This window comes from Hirundo rustica, chromosome 6 (assembly GCF_015227805.2).
Source record: "Hirundo rustica isolate bHirRus1 chromosome 6, bHirRus1.pri.v3, whole genome shotgun sequence".
Classification (NCBI taxonomy): Eukaryota; Metazoa; Chordata; class Aves; order Passeriformes; family Hirundinidae; genus Hirundo; species Hirundo rustica.
The window spans coordinates 22,823,191-22,842,361 of NC_053455.1; the positions used below are offsets into that span (position 1 = coordinate 22,823,191).

The window sequence follows — 19,171 nt, forward strand, 5'->3', positions numbered from 1 at the left end:
CAGTGTCAAAGGGTTTCCTAAAAGCATTCATATGTGGAGTATTTTTCTTTGAAAATGTCCCCATTTGTGTAGATAAATGATGACACAGTTGAGACAGAATAAGATTGAAAGACATAAGTTACTGAACTGAAAAGCATGGTGCTGTCAAACTAATACCTGCTTGAAACAAAACCTATCCAATGACAGCTCTGAGAAGCATAATAAATTTAATTCCAAGAATAGGCTAAGGGTTGACCTGATCTAATTGTAAGTGGGGGAAAATTTAATCATGGAAAGTTCTTTAATCTAGCTTTTAAAGAATATAAGACAAGATTATTCTTGGTATCCGAAACTAGACAAATTTCACTTAGCTGTAAGGACATTCTTAAACAGCCAGAACCAGCCACTGGGACCACTCGTCATGAGGCATGCTGGTTACTCTATCACAATGTCTCTAAATCAAGATTGTATGTCTCTCTAGAAGATGTTGATGTTGAGAAACTGCCCAGACAAGTGCAGGATTTACTAGGTGGATGTTAGATTTTAATGCAGTTAGGCCTAAAACATGAGTAGTATGGGTCTGCCTGAAAATCTGCTGAGAGTCTTCGTAGTTCATTAAGAGTTGTAGAAAACAAGACAAGTGTTCAAAGACAGCATCTGCCTTGCTGAAGCTGTTCACCTAGTGTTTGAGCTCCTTGCCAGTACTTGTTTGCTCCCGATAAGCTTCAATTGAGACAAGTCATACATGGCATTCATAAGGCAATTTTTTATACATTATAGCAATCCTACTATGAAAAATTACACATTTTTGCCATAGGACATATGCTTTATCTACCAGAAAGTATAAAGTATATACAAAGAATGTGTAAAAGCTTATGGCAAATGCTGTGCAATGCACAAATCTTAAACAGAAAAAGTGGTCAGTTAATTTGTCAAGAGCTTGAATACAATTTTGGGGTTGGTTAGAGGTGAGGAAAATGAGATTTAATTTTTTTAAAATCTCTTTTACTGTTTTGAAATTTAGTTCAAGCTTCATAGAGCAAGTTGCCAATGAGAACAAACACTATAAATTCATCACATCACAGTTACAAGAGGGTGAAGAGAGCTGCTTGTCAATCAGTCAAGCCCAATATGTTTGCCTTGCTACCAAGGTTTGCTTACACTACTACAGTACTCATTTTTCAGTGTGGGTTCACTGAAGTCAAGCTGAGAACTCTGCTCTAATCCATGCTCATAAACAAGAAAGGAAAAACTGTGCTTCCAGTTTCTCCCATGTTCTGGTTATGGCTCTACTTTTAACAGATAAAACAAGTCCATAATTTCATTCCGACTCTTTCATAGTATTAGGAGAAACACTGTTCCATTCTTCTCCATTGCATGTTCATTTAGTACCTTATTGCCTGCTGAAGGCTTCTCAAAGGCACACCCTGTTGTACTCCAACTCTCTCTGATTTGTGTCATTGCAGGCTGTGTCCAAAGACTGATCACCTGTTCCCTCTGCAACATCTCTCAAACATCAACCTTGCTTTCCTGCTATGACTTACATTTCCTTGGCTCTCAGAAAGGAAAAGATATAGTGCCTTCTCTCTAAAGGGATCACACCAGCCTTTTTATCCTCCTGGATTCTATCTTCCCTTAAGGATGACCCAGGACAAATTATGTTTACCTCATCAGGACAGGCAAAGAACTTAAAAAATATATTTTACACTTATTGAATATTTTTTTAGAGATTTATTTACTCTGAAATGAAACTATTAAATACTCTGGCTCAATTCACTGAGGTGTCTTTTGAAATCACTTTCTGAAACAACTCATTGTAGGAGCAAAAGTCCTTGATGATATTGTTAATTTTTAGGAAGCCCGAGCCATATTTAATCATCTGAAAGGCACAGCTTGGGGAAAGAGAAGACAGCAACCATCAAAGTAATTTGTGGTCTCAGTTTCAAGTACCTGACTGAAGCAGCAATCCCTGAATCCTGGCAGATGCAGACTCCCCTTATGGAGCTCTAGTGATGCACCCGTGAGGGCTGCAAGGCTGGCCCAGACCACAGGTGCAGGGCTTGCCAGGTGGTAGCCTCTTGAAAAGGTTGTCCAGGTTTGAGAGAGAATGTCCTCCTACACAAAAAAACCTCCTACCTTTGACTGGCCTTGAAGACAGGTTTAAAACAGAGAAAGGAGTCACTAAACTCAGAGTAAAACATTCTTGATAGAACCACAATAAAGATTATACAGCAGTTCCAGAGACTGATGCAAGGTTGTAGCAGGGGACAAAAAACAACCCCATAGAGTCTACTGGAGGCAAAGAAGATTTAGAGACAGGACTTAAATCCAAAAAGCATCAAAGAAAGTAAACAGTGAGGAAGGAACATGAGAGAGAACAAGGGAGGGAAAAAAAATTAGGAAATCATTTCAACTGTTTAACTATGAAAATTTCTCTTGTAGTAGAAGGAATTCACCTGCACAACTGTCTTCCCAGAAGTGAACAGGGGTGACAGAAAGCTATGCAAGCAAAGTAAATCAAAGAGAACAAAAAGAATGGAATAACCCAAGAAGCTTTTCCACCTCTGACTCTTGTGATCTCACAACCTGGAATATCTGGTAAACTGAGGAGATTTGTAGCTACTCTCACAAAACACACATAGAAAACAGAGGACCAACACCTCCCCACCGAATCAGTGGTATGTTACTGTTAAGAAACAGTTTTCCATGCTCAGAAGAGGTTACAGGCTTACCCTTTAAGGAACATTTAAGTATGGGACTATTTTTTCTTCCCTAATGATAGAAGAAGGAAGTGAGGGAGGTCGGTGTCCTTGTAGGTCTCCCTATGGTCTAGTTTAGGAGACTTAAAAGGATTCATATTAACTGAGGTGGCTTTGTTGACTATACACCGAGAGGAAAATGACCCCATGTGGTAAGTGCTTCCAGGACAGCTGCTCCGTTGGTGAAACACTGCTGCATTCCAGAAATAAACTCCTACAGTCAAATTAGCAGCTCCAGTCCTCTCCACAGAAATGTGCCTTTACTAAAGTTGCAGCATTTCCCAGATGAATGGGAAACCAGCAGCAATAATTCCTGCTTAGCTCTGCTTTTAAATAGAAAATGATACAAAAAGATGTTTGTACAATATCAAATCATTCTTCATAGCCACATAATTGCCCCGCGTTATTCTCGGGCTCAAAAAAAAAAGGAAATTTGGAATATTTCTGGCTGGGTTGGAGAGCTAAACTTAGCATGGTTCCCCAACACTTCAGGCCTGTCACAAGTTTTACAGGTCTAAGGGTTTATCAAGACTTCAGTGTAAAAGATTTTGGGTTGATTCCCATGCATGTCAGTACCTACCAGTGCAAAGTACTAAAAAATGAAAAAAAATTACAATCTACATGTGAAGCAGGATAGTAAGCACTGCTGCCCCTTCCCTGGCCTCCTCTAGCTCCCAAAAAGTAATGTACAACTATCCTCTCACCACAGAGGTGAATTCTGGCCATGAAAGTAAATGTGCTCAGAAGCCCCAAGGCATTTCACGTTTCACTGAAGGCATACAGCAGCAAAACTACATGAGACTACATAAGCTTCCAATTTTACACAGGTTTAAAATTCCAAATTTACAGATGGCAGCATTGGTAAAGGCCCAAGAAATCCTGGGGGAAAAAAACAAGCCAAAACACTGAGCTGCAGTTTTCAGTGGATAAGAGGGCACATCTTCAGTACCCTGGGCTTGCAGGGTAGGTGTTGCACAAGAAGCATGCTCCACCATAAGAACACAGAGTGCAAGATGTTTATGGTCCTTCCTTTTTATCACAGTGTACTCTCATCTTAAAAGCTAAATATCTTCTTGTCCAATTTCCTCCTCTGGAAGGAAAAAAAAACCCGAAAACTGGGAAACCTGGGAAGGTGTTTTCATGTGCTGCACTGCAGAAAGAAGGTGTAGAGGCCATATCACTCCCTCTCTCTCACAGATGGGAAAGTCAAAGCCAGAAGCCATTGACAAAGTTACAAGGAACAAGTACCAGCAAGACAAAGGCCCTGCTCCTGGCTGTTCTAATGGAGTGACCATTTGCTCCAAGAAACCTTTGCTAGCTGATGACACAGCAATGCAAAGCTCCTCTGCCTCAACATGCCACCAAACCAAAGCCCAGCAGGTGACTAAACCTTCTGCAGAGTTCAGCCTTACAGAGCAAAGGATGTGATAAATCAAAACAAACTCCCAGCTGCTGCATAACCTGGTCTTAAACATAAATACCTCCAAGGGTCCTCTAACCCACTGCCTCTTTCCCTTTGGGCCAAACTTCTGCCCTGAAAATGTTACCTCAAGGACCATGCAGTCAGCAGGAAGGAGCACAGTACCATACAGAAAGAGTAAATTCAGGAAGAATCATTTCTGCTTAGCTCAGTCTTGCTCCATGGCTGCAATCTTCTTTTCACTGCTGCTTTCAAACTGGCATAGCTTTTCTAAATGAGGGACTTTAGCAGCTTTAGAAATGCTACCCATAGCAGGAGAAGAACATTCAGGGTAAATAAAATTGGATATCCCAAAATATAGATTCTACGTATCTGTAACAGTGTATCATCTAAACAACTAATTGCAAAAGTGACAGCAGTGAATCCATTTGCAAGGAAAGTTATAAGCAGAGCTACACCAGCTCAAGTTAAGCTGTGACTTTGTCCCATATTCTGCCTCTGATATCAAATACTAACATGTGCTCAGGGAAAGACTATAAGAGAGTTTTTTCCCTGTTCTTAACTTTGTTGGACCTTTGTAGACATCATAATCAGTATGTTGGCATCCTGTGGCTTATACAGTTCCCTCTAGACCATAATATGTACTTGCCACTAATGAGTCTACATGTCCAATAAATGCCTTTATGAGGATATGGTTTTGAATCCACCCATAACTTTGTCACTGAATGACACAGAAAAAAATCCTAGACTAATTTTATGGGATACGGTATTTCATTTGTGTTTTTAAAGCACTCCTTTTTAAAGAGAAAGATTACTACCTCAGTGGAAAAAGTAAGGAAAAGACCCATGTTTGTAAAGATACTGAGAACATGTAGCAGAGCTGTCTTCTTGGCTAAGAAAGTGGAGTTGCTAATTTTGCAAAGTAAAGAATTAGACAAGTGTTACACAGGAAAATATAGGTCTATGCCCTTTTTGGTATCTTTTTGTTAAGTCCATATCAAGCAAAGCCACCTGTACTCCCAAGAAGCCGCACTTTCAGCAATACATCACCACAAATTCCTGTCTCAGTTGCCCTCATCTTTCCTGTAGCCACAGACTTTATGACTGACTCTACCCCTAGCAGTCTCTTGTTTTGAATCAAATTGGAAGCTCTTTCAGACAGAAGCTGTCTCACGGCTAAATGCAGCAGCCTCAGTTGTAGGGAATGTGTCATGATAAAAACCACAAGAGCAAAACAGAAGCAACATCCAAAGCTGCCAGTAGAACTCGTTGCTATAGTCTGAGAGCTAGTTAAGAAGTAGAACAGTCACAGCATGAGATTTATTAAGTAGCAGATAATAATTTTACATTACATAACATATGTTGCATAGTATATGAAGTTCATTATTGTGAGCCTTGAATGTTCAATAAATGATCAAGTCTCAAAATAAACATAATTATATATTCTATTATGCACTGGTGGTTATTAATATAATCTTTTTTTTTTTTAAGAATATAACTGGAATTGCTTTTTAGTTGTTCCCTGAAACCCTGTGGCATAGACACTTTTCTTCTTTAAAAAAAAAACACTGCAATTTTTCTCATCATCTTGCTTCACATGGTTGAGATGTAAAGAGATGTAAAGTCAAACATCAAGTGCTGCAATAAAGTTGTTGGCAACATCAAAGGGGAGGAAGTATAGAAATGATATGCAGGGTAATTAAATGGCTCTGTACTTTATTTGCATATCTCTATATATAAGCTGGCCTGACTCAACAAAGAAGCATTTCACAATAGCATTTTGTCCCCTCTAGCTTTGTGCAAGATTTTGCAACATACTCCAAATGGTCCCAAGATTTCTTGGTCTTCTGACCTTGCTATGGGAAGCTGCAGACACCTTCCTGAGATTCCTCAAAACACAACACATCCAAAAAGAGAAATGGTGGAAAGCATGTTGAAGTACAAAGCAGAGACAAAAGGAGATAGGGAGCATCATGACCAATCCGCTCATTTATTTCTACAGGCAAGAGTCCAAAACTTGTAGTTGTCAGCAGTGGTCCAGCTAACGGTGTGAGCCAAGCCCAGTTCATCCACTGCTTGCAACTGATGCCTCAGGGGCAACAGTGAAAGGGCTTCCCCAGCCCACTGTGCTACAAGGACAACTGAGAGCCCAGACACAGTCAGGGCCTCCACTTTCTCACAGGCCTGTGCTTGTAGAAGTACCCAACAGATGCTCAGAGCTGACATTCTGCAGTGCTGTGCTCCTTGAACAAGTTTTGTGCACCCCAGGGGTGGTGTAGCTGAGTAACAAAAAGCACTGCTCCTCCAGCAGGTGGGTGTTTCTCCTTCTGCCACCCTGAGGCCAGAAAGAAATATCTGACTTCTCAGGGCAGGTTTGGTGCTTCAGTGCAAAGGAGGTGGGATGTTCCATCATCCATTTCCCATCAGCCCACACAAGTGGGCTGGCTCTTGGCTAGGAGTTGGCATTGGGATCACAGGATAAAAAGCACTTTGACCACCCTGGTTCAACTTACTAGCAAAACCAGCTGAGTGGTGACTGCCAATTGAGCAGAAAGGTGAAAGGAAGGAAAGGGATTGGAGAGATGGATATCCTGTGATATGACAGTCTGAGGCTTTGCAGAATCACAGAACAATTTGGGTTGGAAGGGACCTCAAACACCATCTAGGCCAGTCGATGTTTCAGACCAAGACACTGCCAGCAAAGACACGGTATGGCAATTGATAAGCGACCATTTGCAGCCCATCTCCATTAAGCACTATAAACCACAAACACATTCTGAGCTACCTCTGCTCAGTCACATCTCCCTGGGAGCAGACAGACAACTGGCAAACTCAACATGTCCAGCATGGTTTTCTTCTGGAACGAGGTAGCAACAGTGCAGCTCCTCCTTCGCACTACCCTAGGTAAACAGAGGTTGTTGCTGGTACAAAGTGTCTCAAAGTGGCAGGAACAGCATTATCACTTCAGTGCTGTTTCCTGAAGGATCAATAAGCCAAGACAATCAATTCTTCTGGCTAGTCCTTATTCCCCAGGAGAAGCTGTGACTCTCATCCCCCATCATTTAACTCTTCACAAACATAGCAGCAGCCCCATTAATTCTGTCCTCCTTTAACACACATTTCCCAAACCCCTGTGCCAGGAGAGATTACAGAGCTAGAACTGCTGTATCCAGGTCAACCTGGTTTTACCAAGAGCTATGTCCCATCACTTCAGCACAGTAGTAACATGTCTATGTATACTTGGAGCACATGGAAGCATCTTCACTTCTGATTTCTCTGTACAGGACAGAGAGCCCAGAGAAACTGTAGCTCTCTATCCCCAACACCTTCGTTGTGCAGGGAGTATAAGGCAGTCCCAGGGCACCAGCTGACACTCAAAGAAAGGGCTGCATAGGCAGTAGATGGCATGAACAGTCATTACAGAGAGTCACAAGAGCAGAGCCTATTTAGAGACACACAAAAGTGAGGTTCAATCCCATGTAGCAAAAAGAGTGTAAGAAGGGTGGAAAGAAAGCTCAGGAAGAATGGAAGAATCATGTGATTATCTGCAATGTGAAAAAAGGAATAGCGATTACGGGGGGCAAAACAGGACCGTACTCAGTCTGCAGTAACACAAAGTGTTTTGCTGGGATCATGCAATTCTCCACCGACAATCAAAAATGGGGAAGCAGGAACCCAGTTAAGAGATGGGCAAAACACATTGCATCAGTGAAGAGGAAGCCTGTCAGAGCTGGAATTGAAGAAGGGCAGTGATACAAACAGCTTGGTCTAAAGATTGGCATGAGCATGCTTAAAGCTGTACACAGCAGTTTCCACCTAAAAAGCAGTGGGACTCGAGATAGGCTGCTTGGATGTCTTTCTGAGCATTAGAGAGGATGCTGATGCAAGTAATCGCTTCCTAGCCAATGTTGCACTCAGAAAATCCTTGTCTCCCTCTCCCATGCAAAGATAGCATTCACCAATATTTATAACTTGAGTGTTGCCACACTCTCAGTGCTACAGACTGTAGATCAAAAAAAGTATAACTGAGAAAATCCTATTCACATGAGCTCTTCACCAATCTACTTCAGTTCACATCAACAGGAAAAGGTTGAAACCCCCTGTACCAGGCCATGAGGACACGATGCAACACGGAAAAGTTCCTTATTTAAAGGGAAGAAGTAGAAAAATCTGCCAGTGACTGCTATTTTAAAAAGTCCAGGAAGCCCATGGGGGAAAAAAAATCTAAGCATGAATAAAAAAGCAAACAAAAGGAAAGGCAAGCCTGGTGGCAGACATGTTTTCTTCTCACCCAGAAAGTTACCCTCTAGGTCCTATGAGCTTTAGGGGGATGTCGATTAAATGCTTGTTTTAGTACATGGCTACCAGTCATTTGTTCAGGCCTACTACAAAGAGCTGATCACAGAAGACTGGGGAAAGAACTTGTGGAGTATATTTCCTGCTGATCCAGCAAACACAATTATGAAGAAAAAGAGAATCCATTCTGAGAGCAGCATGAAACTCTTGTGAGCAGGATCATTCGTAACTCACATGGTTGAGGGAAAGGAGAGGGCAGCAACTCCTTAATGAATAAAAATAGCCACTTATGTTTCCTTCTTGTATATGCTGGGCATATGCTCTCCAGTATCCAAACAGCAAGATTTAGTTGCAAGATTCATCCTTCCAAAAAAAAGAGTAATTTCTCCTAAAGGTGCAGCACTTTTTCAAGAGATTTTCAAGAGTGCTGAAACTTTAAAACTGCCTTTATTTTGAAGACATCATGTCAACTAAACTATGTGTTTTAAAGTTTTAGAGCTGCAGTATTTCCTTCCTTGAAATTCCTATACTACTATCTTTTTTAAAGTACTTGTAGCATGCAAGAACACAGTTGCTTTCTTGGGAAAGTTGAAGAGCACTTTTCAGTTTCCGAGTTCTTCATAACTGTATATATGCCAGGAAAAGCTTCACTGAAATGCAGCCACCTTCAGGGTAAACAGAAGCAAGTCATTCCTAAGATTCAGCATATCACTGGAAAGAACAAAAACAGGAGAAAGAAGTGTATTTTACCTGAAAGGTCAGCAGGGGAAATCTAAGTATAAACTGCTAATCTAAGTATAAACTGGCCGCAGCAGAATAGTGCAGGAGAGGAAAAGGTTGAGGCAAAAAGAAAGGAAACTGTAATGGGAAAGAAGGCAGGAAGAAAAATGTTACACAGTTTTCAGCTCAGCCACAAAAAGCTTCTGTTTCAAAGAGATCTGCTGTAGATTCCAGTGATTAGAGGGAAAGAACAAAATTAATGTGTATTTCAAATGCATTTAATAAAGTACACTGTAGCTGATGGTGCTCTCCTCAGCAGGTCCAGGCACAGAGCACAAAGAGAAAGGGGCCTCAGGCATTCACATCAGGTCGCAGTTTTAAATAATTTTAAAACTAGGGCAAGATGCCAAATCTTACCTCAAGGTGCTACTTCCAGATAGACATGTCAGCAAAAATGTCAGATTTGGTGCATACAGGATGACCATTGATACCCATGGCTCCAGATGAAACAGTGACTTACTTTTTTAGCCAGAGTTTACCACTTTGAAGTGATAAACCTGGGGCTTCATCTCAGCAAGGGTAACTAAGTCTAAACTCAGCCCTAGTGCACAGGTCAACACCACTGAATGTTCCACGAGAAGCAAGTTAGTCCTCTATTTGCTTGTTATGCCAAAATCAGAAAACCTTATTGGTGGCTAGTATAAAATGTATTTAAAACACTGCAACCAAACAAACCAAAACCCCTACCAAACAACAACAAATAAAGTGAAGGGGGACAGCCCTTGCTCCCAGCTAAACTCTTGTTTTCAACTATGCACCTATGTCAGTGATTTGCAGTTTTTCCTACAGGCGAATCAGCCACTTGGGTTTTATAGAAGATTGTTCTTTGTAGAGCTTGGAGTGGTTTTGATGGCAGTCACGTATCATTTTACAAACAGGGAAACTGAGGAACACAGAGATACAACTTGGCCACGTGTCAGAAAACAACAGGTTTCTATCCCCATTCCTTTCCAAGACCTCTTTTCAGAAGAGAGGCAGGATCATGCCACAGTCTTGATTTTGCGTAGTTTCATCTGCTCTAGACAAATTTTCCAAGTCTCAGCTCAGAGCAAAAAGCTCACTGCTGGATAGTTCACACCACACCAGGCCTCAGCAAGACAGAGGTCCTGGGCTTGCTGCAGGCAGGCAGGCCTGCTCTTTTCCAGCGACAGAAAGGTCTGCTCAAGCTACCCACGCATGTATGATGAACTCATCACAAAAGCAATCAGGCATTAATTTGGTCGATCATTCCTGTCACAGCAAATACAGTTCTTCAACTAGACTTTATTTGATGCAAGACTCCGGCTAAACTGAAGGACAGAAAAAATGCCTCAAAAGGTACCAGTCTACAGAACAGAAGCAGGATGATTTAGATATTGACTTTTTTTTTTTAAGAAAAGGTGACCCAAGAGTTAAGTAGAAATAAAAATGAAAAGCACTAAAAAATTAAATTGTGTCTTCCAGGCATTAATAATAAAAAGGCAATCCACCCTCCAATCCTTCTCATTTAGAAGAGTATTTATTTGGAGTTTCTGTTAGGCGGCTGCATGCACTGCGTGCATCCTGCTTCACTGAAGAAGAGCCTTTTTGAAGCATCACTTGACTTTGTTTTAAATATCTTGCTACAGTTTCCATTTTAGCTCGTGAGATGATTATTTTCTCTCAAACTGAAGTTATACAGCAGTTGAAAATGCTGATGGCTTAACTGGTTTCCTTTTTTATTTTTTTTTTCCCTCTCCACAGCAGCCCTGAGGGGTTTTAACTCTTTCTTGCAGCACTGAAATCCCGCTTTTGGAGTTCAATGTTTAACTCGCGCTGGGAGACTCATAAATATTCGGAGTCACTCTCTCCCTCTCTGTTTGATTAGGAAATGAGCCTTTAACTCAATGTAATCCCCAAGCCATTAACAAAAAAGCCCTCAACAGCTCCACTATTAGAATTTCACTCCTAGCCCACAGAGGATTGAATTAGATTAACATAACTACCCGCAATCTGAGTTTATTTTCTGTGCCAGATAGAAATGTGTCTTCAGGAAAGGAAAAGAAGAGAGCTGGAGAGCAAGCACAGCATAATGAAATGTAAAAATAGATGAGAAATAGATGGACAGATGTACAGGTAAAATGATAAAAAAGGTAAGAGAGGGATAGCTACACAGTCTTTAATAACGGGCTGCTGGCTTTGGGGGGTTTATGCAGAAGGCCCTTCAAAACACAGAATTGTTTCAGGAAGAGTATTTTTATCCTGCTTGTATTTACTTCATATTCTCAGGGATTTACAGTGAGACACCTGAGCATGCTGTACTCCAGACACCTGTGCAGCAGATTTGGCACAGGTTTTATTTATAATTCCCAAGAGATGTCATACTCAGCAATGAAAGGAGAGGTGTGGAAAAGAGAATTTGCATGTCAATCATTACTTTGCAGTCAAAGAAACAAACTGGGATGAAACAAAAGATGTTTGTTGGGTTTTTTAAGGAATGAAAAAGAAAAAAAAAATCACGCAACACCATATGTACAGTAAGACAGCTCAGAGATTGATAGGTGCTTAGTCCACTAAATATGAATCATTAGTAAAGCAGAAACTAAATAACACTTTCTACTACATAATGCAATGGTCTTTCCTTTAACCAGAGGTAACTCCTTCCCTCCAAATAAAAGCAGTCCTATAAAGCATCGATCGTTATGCCACAGGACAGTAGGTGGTGGTTATTTTTTTTCCAAAGAAGTAATAAAAAGATGAGGCAGGTAACAGGGAAAAATACTCACATGTGGTTGAAAGAGAAGGATGAAGTCCAGCAATTATGTGAACACAACTACAGAATAGTCCAAACAAATTCTTAAGACTGAATCTTTTATAGCTTTACTCTTGGAAGACTTCTTTGGGAATGCTCAGATTTCTGCGAAAATGTATGGTAAATTGGGGGGGGGAGTGGGGGGTTTGCAGTAATTTCCAAGCGTAGTCATGCTAATATTGGTTTTGTGTAGGGAAGAATTTTTTTTTTTTTTTAAGCAATGTCTCTTGGTTTTTAATTTCTATTGGGACCTCGAACCAGCTATATGATAGATTCTTTGTTAGTTACAGAGTCAGCAATTTTAGTCCTTTAATGCTTTTCAGAAAAATCTGCTCTTCTTTTATTACAAATTAACACTGCATTATCACAAAGAAGCAATAAATGTAATATCATGGCAAAACAAACAGGAAAGGACTTAAATAATTTAAATATGTTCATTTTTAAGTAAAGCAAAAAGCTTTAATAATCAAAATGAAGCTTCATATGATGACAACGATCACAATTTTGTTTTATTTGTGAGAAAAAGGTTTCATAGCAGACAATGTGTTGTAACGATCTTTTGGGGCATTATTTGGGCATATTAATTCACCTGGTTTATCCCTTCCTTATATCAGAATTGTAGCTGAATGATGGAGTATTCATAACAGTGGTTAAAAACTTAATATGTAGTCAATACATTTTATTCCTAGTACTTAAGCTAAAAGCTCTAAGTATTATAAAATGTACATTGAAGAAATGCAATATAAAGAACTAAGGAAGAAGCCTATTTGTCACCCTTCTACAGTCAATCCAAGTAAATAATCTATCAAGTATTTCTCAGAACCTGATGTTTTAACTGAGAGGCAGCTCTGGTTTTATTATTCTGTTTTTATTAGACACTTTTTTCCTCTGAATTATTTTAAGTTTAGCTTCATTTTATTCGTTGTTACCTTCAAAAATAGTAAATTGTGGGTGGAGAAAAAGTTTTCTAGACCATACATTTAATGAAAAACTTATGCTAAAAAACTTGACATACCAAAATTAAAATTGTAATATTGAGATTTTGGGGGGGGGGGTAGACGCAGCAAGGTTATTTTCCTATACTTAGAAATAAATATTAGTGCTAAATTTTGTAAAAAGATGTAACACAAATCTCTGAAGCAAAAATATGAAACAAGAAAAACCTCTTACATTTTGACAAAAAAATATTATACTAAAAGCTATTAACAAAAAAACCAGAGTAATTTTTCTCCCTCTCTATTTCTACTAAAATCTATTAATAAAAAACAATTTCTGACTAATTATTGTTCTCCCTCTCTTCAAACTTCTGTTAATAAAAATAGCCCAAAAATATATCATTATTCAAACATTTTAATCTTGTCTGCTTTAAAGCAAACATCTCGTTGGTGATGAGAGAGCAAGTTCCTTCTTTGATTATCACTGTGCCAACTTTGCAAAGACTTGCACCCCTCTTTTGTCATTGAAGATACTCCAGTTGCTTTGGGACTTTTAAAATTAAAGAAACATCAACTGCTCAATAATAAATGCCTTCAGTAAAAGCAAAATTCCATTGCATGTGTCTGATGAGAAAAGATTGGAGATGCAGCTGGGGGGGGTATTGGGGTTTGGGTTTTTTAATAGAGGCAAGGTTGTCGCTTGGTTCTTTTAAGACAGGACTGCTAAAGTTTCCAGGTTTGCCTTCACCAGCATGGGATAAATAGCACCTGTCCTTGGTAAGCCCTTAAGCAGAGTTACGTTATACATTGACCTTTTTGGAATGCTAGCAAACCTGACTGTTTCTATTCCCAAAACAAAACTGTTCCACACAAACTTTCATTTACTTATTTCCAGGGGAAAAAGCCACACTCAAACATAGAAACCGCCTGATTTCTACAAAGTTCTGAACCAACTCCTCTCCTTGTGGGTCGCACTGACCTTCCTTTGACAGAGTGAAAATCAAAAAAATTATTGCCTTTAAGTATATCAAGATGCTGCCATAATTTTTAGACCAGATAAAAGGATTTGTGCAGAGCAGTGCTTGGATTAAAAAAAAAAAACCAAACAAACAAACAAAAAAGAAACAAAACATAAGCCCATAAACGCAATAAAAGATAGAAGTTCGCTACTTACATGCTGCAGGCTGACAGATGAGGCTCGAGGCTGGAGTAGAATTTCCCTTGCCCTCAGGTGTTTCTAATTGCTGATTAAATATCTTTTGGTTCTGCCTGCACCAGCCGACAGTCCCCTCTGCGCTTCTGCCTCTCTTTGTGACTAGGACACAGTACTCCGAGTCCCAACCTATAAATAGATCCCAGCTCTGTGATTGATATAACAGGCAGCTGACAAAAAAAAAAAAAAAAAAAAAAAAAAAAAAAGAAAAAAAAAAAAAAAAAGAAATAACCAGGTCTTAAGCAAAGCAGCAAAAGCTGGGCTTATAACTCTGCACTGTGCCCAGGGAGGAGTCCCCCACAGTCACCCGTGGGCATCAGAAAGAGAAAGTGCAAGGCAATTACTTTCCCAGCAGCATTACAGCAACTTGAGGCATGTAAAGCAAATGAACAAAATTCACTGCACAAAGAAGGAGAGGCAAAACACAACTAGCAGACTGCATCCAACTCTTTTGCAATTTAACAAAAATAAATGCCATTTTCAAAACAAGCTGGGAATTCTGACAGAACGAGAGGAGTTCAGAGTTGAGTTCTGGGGGTTGGTCCAGACATGTTTGTATTTCTCCTGCAGAATAAACTAGTGGGTAGGTTGGCAATTTAACAGCTCGGCAGTCTACTTAGGGTCTCTGCCCACAAACACTATTTGATGAGGCTGCTCCTGCAAACAAAACTGAGGGCAGTGATGGTACCTCCCTGTTGACTCAGCAGAAGTTACTTAGCTCTCAAGGACCTGAACCCTCATTTCTGTTTAAGTCCTTGGCTGCCAGGAGAAAGTGATGAGTTACAGATATCAGTAAAGCTCTCTTACAGAGGCTGAGCTGGGAACCCACCATCTGGAGAGTGACTTGAGAGAAAACATCACAAATGCTTCTGGGCTGGTCCTCATTACCTGGCACAGGGGTAATGGTCCTGGATTTTCCCATATTTAGTCCCTACAGATTCTCCTGTTAGAGCCACAGTCAGGCAAGGCCAGTAGTCATTCCAGCAGGCAGCTGTTTCTCCAAGCCTTCTCCAGCTCCTAGATATTCATGATTTTCAGTAGAATCTTAGTGACAAGGGAGCTTCATAGCAAATGGAATCTAAGGCAAGGCAGCTAATGATGAAGACCAGTGGAAGAGTAGGGAAGAAGAGGGAGAATAGTAGGCAGGGAGAGGCAAAACAGTTTTCATGACACTGCTGTCTTTGGCAACACCTCCTACAATCAACCCTAGCGCCACGTTCACTTCTGCCAGAAAAAGTACTAGTGCAGACAGGGTAGCAGACCCACCAGCCTTCTTTTCAACATATTGCTAGGCTTGCTTGAGATGAGATGGTAAAGAAATGCTAAACTCACAAAGAGCAGGATAAAATCCTCAGGCATCAAGCCCATGCTGAACTCCATGGTTCTTTGGCTCAGTGGCTAGCAGTACCTGAACTATTTAAGCTAGTTTAGGCATGTCTACACCACACTGCAGCTGCTGCTGGTACTGGAGTAAAGAAACAAGAGCAATTATCCCAAATCAAGGCAAGGACCCACCACATCAGAGCCAAGGTCTCATTCAATTTCAGCTATTGATTATATAGGAAGATACAGTAATTTCCTACTTTTTGGGCAAATCCTGTTGCATGCTTAATTCACCTCATGTCAGTGTCCTTTGTGTCTAAGCTGGTAGGATTTAGTCAAGGAGTTTTACAAAAAAAATGCTGTTTTTGCTGGAGAGGGATCTGATGAAGCACTGGGCAAAGACTCATGAAAATTAGTCATTTTCCTCAGCTGAGCTACTGTCCTGTGTGAAGTGTGGCTTGTCACTTTACCACAGCTGCACATTCCTCAGCTTTAAAAAACAGAGGTAACAATACTTAACACTGTGCTTTAAAGCACTTTGATATCTACAGATGAAGACCTACAAATGAAGGGTGGGGGGAGAAGTATCTGACAGGCTGAGCTCCAGCATGGAAACACACCTTCAATTGCCAGCTGGATTCTGGTCCTTCACCTAGCTGAATCAGATCTCAGATCAAAAATTACCTGATAAACAAACAAACAAACAAACAAAATATTTTTTTGCCCTCTTATTTGAGCTGGTGAGTACAAGATATTTTGGGCTTTAACACTAAGAGCTGTAAAACCTTTTACACTACCCACTGCCATCAGGAGGAATTTTGGACACTCAGTACACAGAATAATCAGGCTGAGGCATGGCAGATGAATGCAGATCAAGCTCCCAAAACCTAAATCCAAAAGTCACTTTTGAAAAACTCAGCCTTAACTGTTAGACTGTTCTTTGCTGTTATATATTGCTGATGTCCAAAGTTCTTCAAATACTACTCTGTCAAGCCTTTGTATTGAATGGAAAAGCATTGTCCCTGCCCCCTTACATTGTCATGGGCTTAACTGATGCTCTGGTGGGAATACCAATCATGTAGTCTAAATCACAAGGACTTTTTGGACACATCTCAAGCAGGTAGCTGGGAAGTACTATTCAGTTCTTAGGTCCATGTCCATCACTAGCATCCTGTACCTCCAGAGCAGAAGTCCTGGGCATACACTAGTACTGCATTCTTCCACTTTCTGCTTGAAGGATGAAGGGAGGGGGTCTTGACACATGCCACAGTTAACTAGTATGAATGAACTTTGAATGGAGTCAGCATTCCTCCATCCTTCCTCTCTGCCTTTAGACAGCAGGATGTATGACTTTAATTGCACCCCAGTGGGGTACCCAGCAATCCAGAGAAGATCTGCTTTAGATAAAACTTCAAACACAAGTTCCCCACCCCCATTGCCAGCACCCTTGTGCACAAACAGCACTTAATTCCAGACTCCAGACTCAGGGCGAGGCAGGGAAAGAATCCAAGAGTGGAGGCCATAAGACTGAATGCCCACTCAAAACACTGCAAAAAGAAAGCCAGAAGATTTCAAAAGCACCTTCAGATACATTAAAACAAAACAAAACAAAAATTACAAAGATAAACATTAGTGACTTGTAGACTCCAGAAAGGCTCACCCCTTTCTTTGAGATACCCAAGTACAAAGTACCCTTGAGGTACCTTTTACTCCTTGTAAAGGGCATGTGCAGTTCTGCAGCATTTTCTACTTGTTGCTTGGGAAGATATTTTTTTAAATGCATCTTGCTAGGGCCACTTTGATCATGCACCTGTATTTCAATCTCAGATCCTCAATTCTATGGTGGAGGTAAAATTTCAGTGCTTCATTTCCTTCAGACTCAGTTTGAGTCTTCACGTATAAATCTGGGCTGAATTTGCTTAGCTGCATGCAAGCCATTATAGAAGAATATAAAATATATTTTCCTTTTAAAGACAAAACAAAAATTCACAGATACCTTTTTTTAAATAGGGCTAAAGCAAAAAGAGTTGAAGATTGAAAATACTGGTCCAATCAATGTAATCTCCCAATTGCCTCCACTCGTACATTAAACCATACAGATAATCTTTGTCCCTTCTCCTGTGTGCCTCAAGATGCTTTGGTGCAAATCTGATTTACATGTCATAAGTTTAGAGCTCAGAGTCACTGCTGCCTTTATATCAGGAAATGCAGGTATGAATACAAGTATTAAAAGATAAACTGAAAGTCAGCTTTGCAGTTTCCAAGGCTAGTCACAAACTATGACGAATAATTATAACACACAATAAAATGTGTCCTCATCAGAGTCATGCTACTTTGAAAGAGCCTCACAAACCCAAAATTTCTAAACAGCTGCATCTGTGCCCTGCTGGATTTAGTGAGGTGTGAATTGCACAGATTGCAAACAGGGACTACTTACACACCAAAAAATATGTTCTAAAAATGATTTTTTTTTCTTTATGTAAAGGAAGTCAATGTAAAAAAAAACCAAAAAAAACCAAACCAACAAACCTGCTCCAAGACTGACAAATACAAGACAAGAAGTAAAAGATAAAAGAATGAAAATGTTTGAGTAGCAACTTTCTTCTGGATGCTTGGCACATAGAGTACGACTCCTAGATCTAATAGGAAGTTAAATATGCGATGCATTTTGATACAAAATAGTCTGAAAAACAGCAATTCCTCAAGAGGGAAATGCAGATATTATTGCAAGATTAGCATTTTTTAATTCCTTATTTGATTTTAATTCCATAAACTTCATACTGCTTCAATATTCTTTTTCTGTACAACCAATAGCTATAGCAGGGCATTTTTCTTGCACACACTGAACACAAAGTTCATATGTTTGTATCCTGCTTTTTCATGTACCCCCCAGGATGGTTCATGCCATGTTGCCGTGTCAAGTCTGTCATCAGCAGGGAAAGTCACACTGTTCTGTTAATACTCCCGTAAACTTTGCTCCTTCTTTAGTTCCTATATATTTTGCTGTTTTTCAGGAATGTAAAAATGACTAAGATATTAGCACAAGCCCCCTACCAGATTTAACCATTCCAGCTGAAGATGTTAGCACCGAGTAGCTGCTGGCCAGCTGGAGATTAGGACTCTAGCAGTTCTTTGGCAGAAGGGAATATGCAAACTTTCTGAATAGATACAAGTAAAGTACTTCAGGCTAGGACTTTCCTGGGTTAGGCAGCACCCAAATCTATTCTTTCATTTTCAGACCTGTGGGCAGAGAAAAGCCTTCACCTGGCAAAACTATTTGTAGAACTAGACTTTGGAGAGGCACCATCTGTGGCTGCTGAAGCAGAGGTTATAGCATTGGCTTGAAGAAGAACAAGATCAAGCACAGAGAAGGCTCCTCTCCCTCTTTTTTTTTTTTTTTTTGAGTCCACCAGTAATAATAGTGCATTAATGAAAAATAGCTTGGCCTGAGCAACAGAACACATACCAGAGTGTGTTCAGAAACTACACAGAGCAAAGCATTCACACAGCAATAAAATCTGTAAGGATTTAACTAGGACTGCATTATATTTAAATACACAGCCTTTGTCAGTCTATCACACACAGTATGATAATACAGTCTCTTCTACCCTTACTTCACTTAGTCCATTCTAAACTCCTACTACACAACCTTTGCCTAAAAGGGCTTCTGTGTTTACACCCATGAAAAAATAAAAA

General features: G+C 40.1%; 1 protein-coding gene across 7 annotated transcripts in view; it reads right to left on the minus strand.

The window, feature by feature from the left end:
• The window catches only part of ESRRB (estrogen related receptor beta), a 135,869-nt gene that overhangs the window by 115,334 nt on the left and 1,364 nt on the right, over window positions 1-19,171 (minus strand). For 3 of the 7 annotated variants that reach the window (XM_040066688.2, XM_040066687.2, XM_040066689.2), the window contains exon 2: window positions 14,114-14,281. The exons of 2 other annotated variants lie outside the window; for them this stretch is intronic. In XM_040066688.2, the coding sequence (XP_039922622.1) occupies window positions 14,114-14,115 (2 nt within the window). In that variant the 5' untranslated portion in view covers window positions 14,116-14,281. Of the gene's footprint in view, window positions 1-1,929; window positions 1,945-14,113; window positions 14,282-15,484; window positions 15,594-19,171 lie in introns of those variants that run through there. 2 more of the 7 variants (XM_040066684.2, XM_040066691.2) reach the window with 2 other exon arrangements.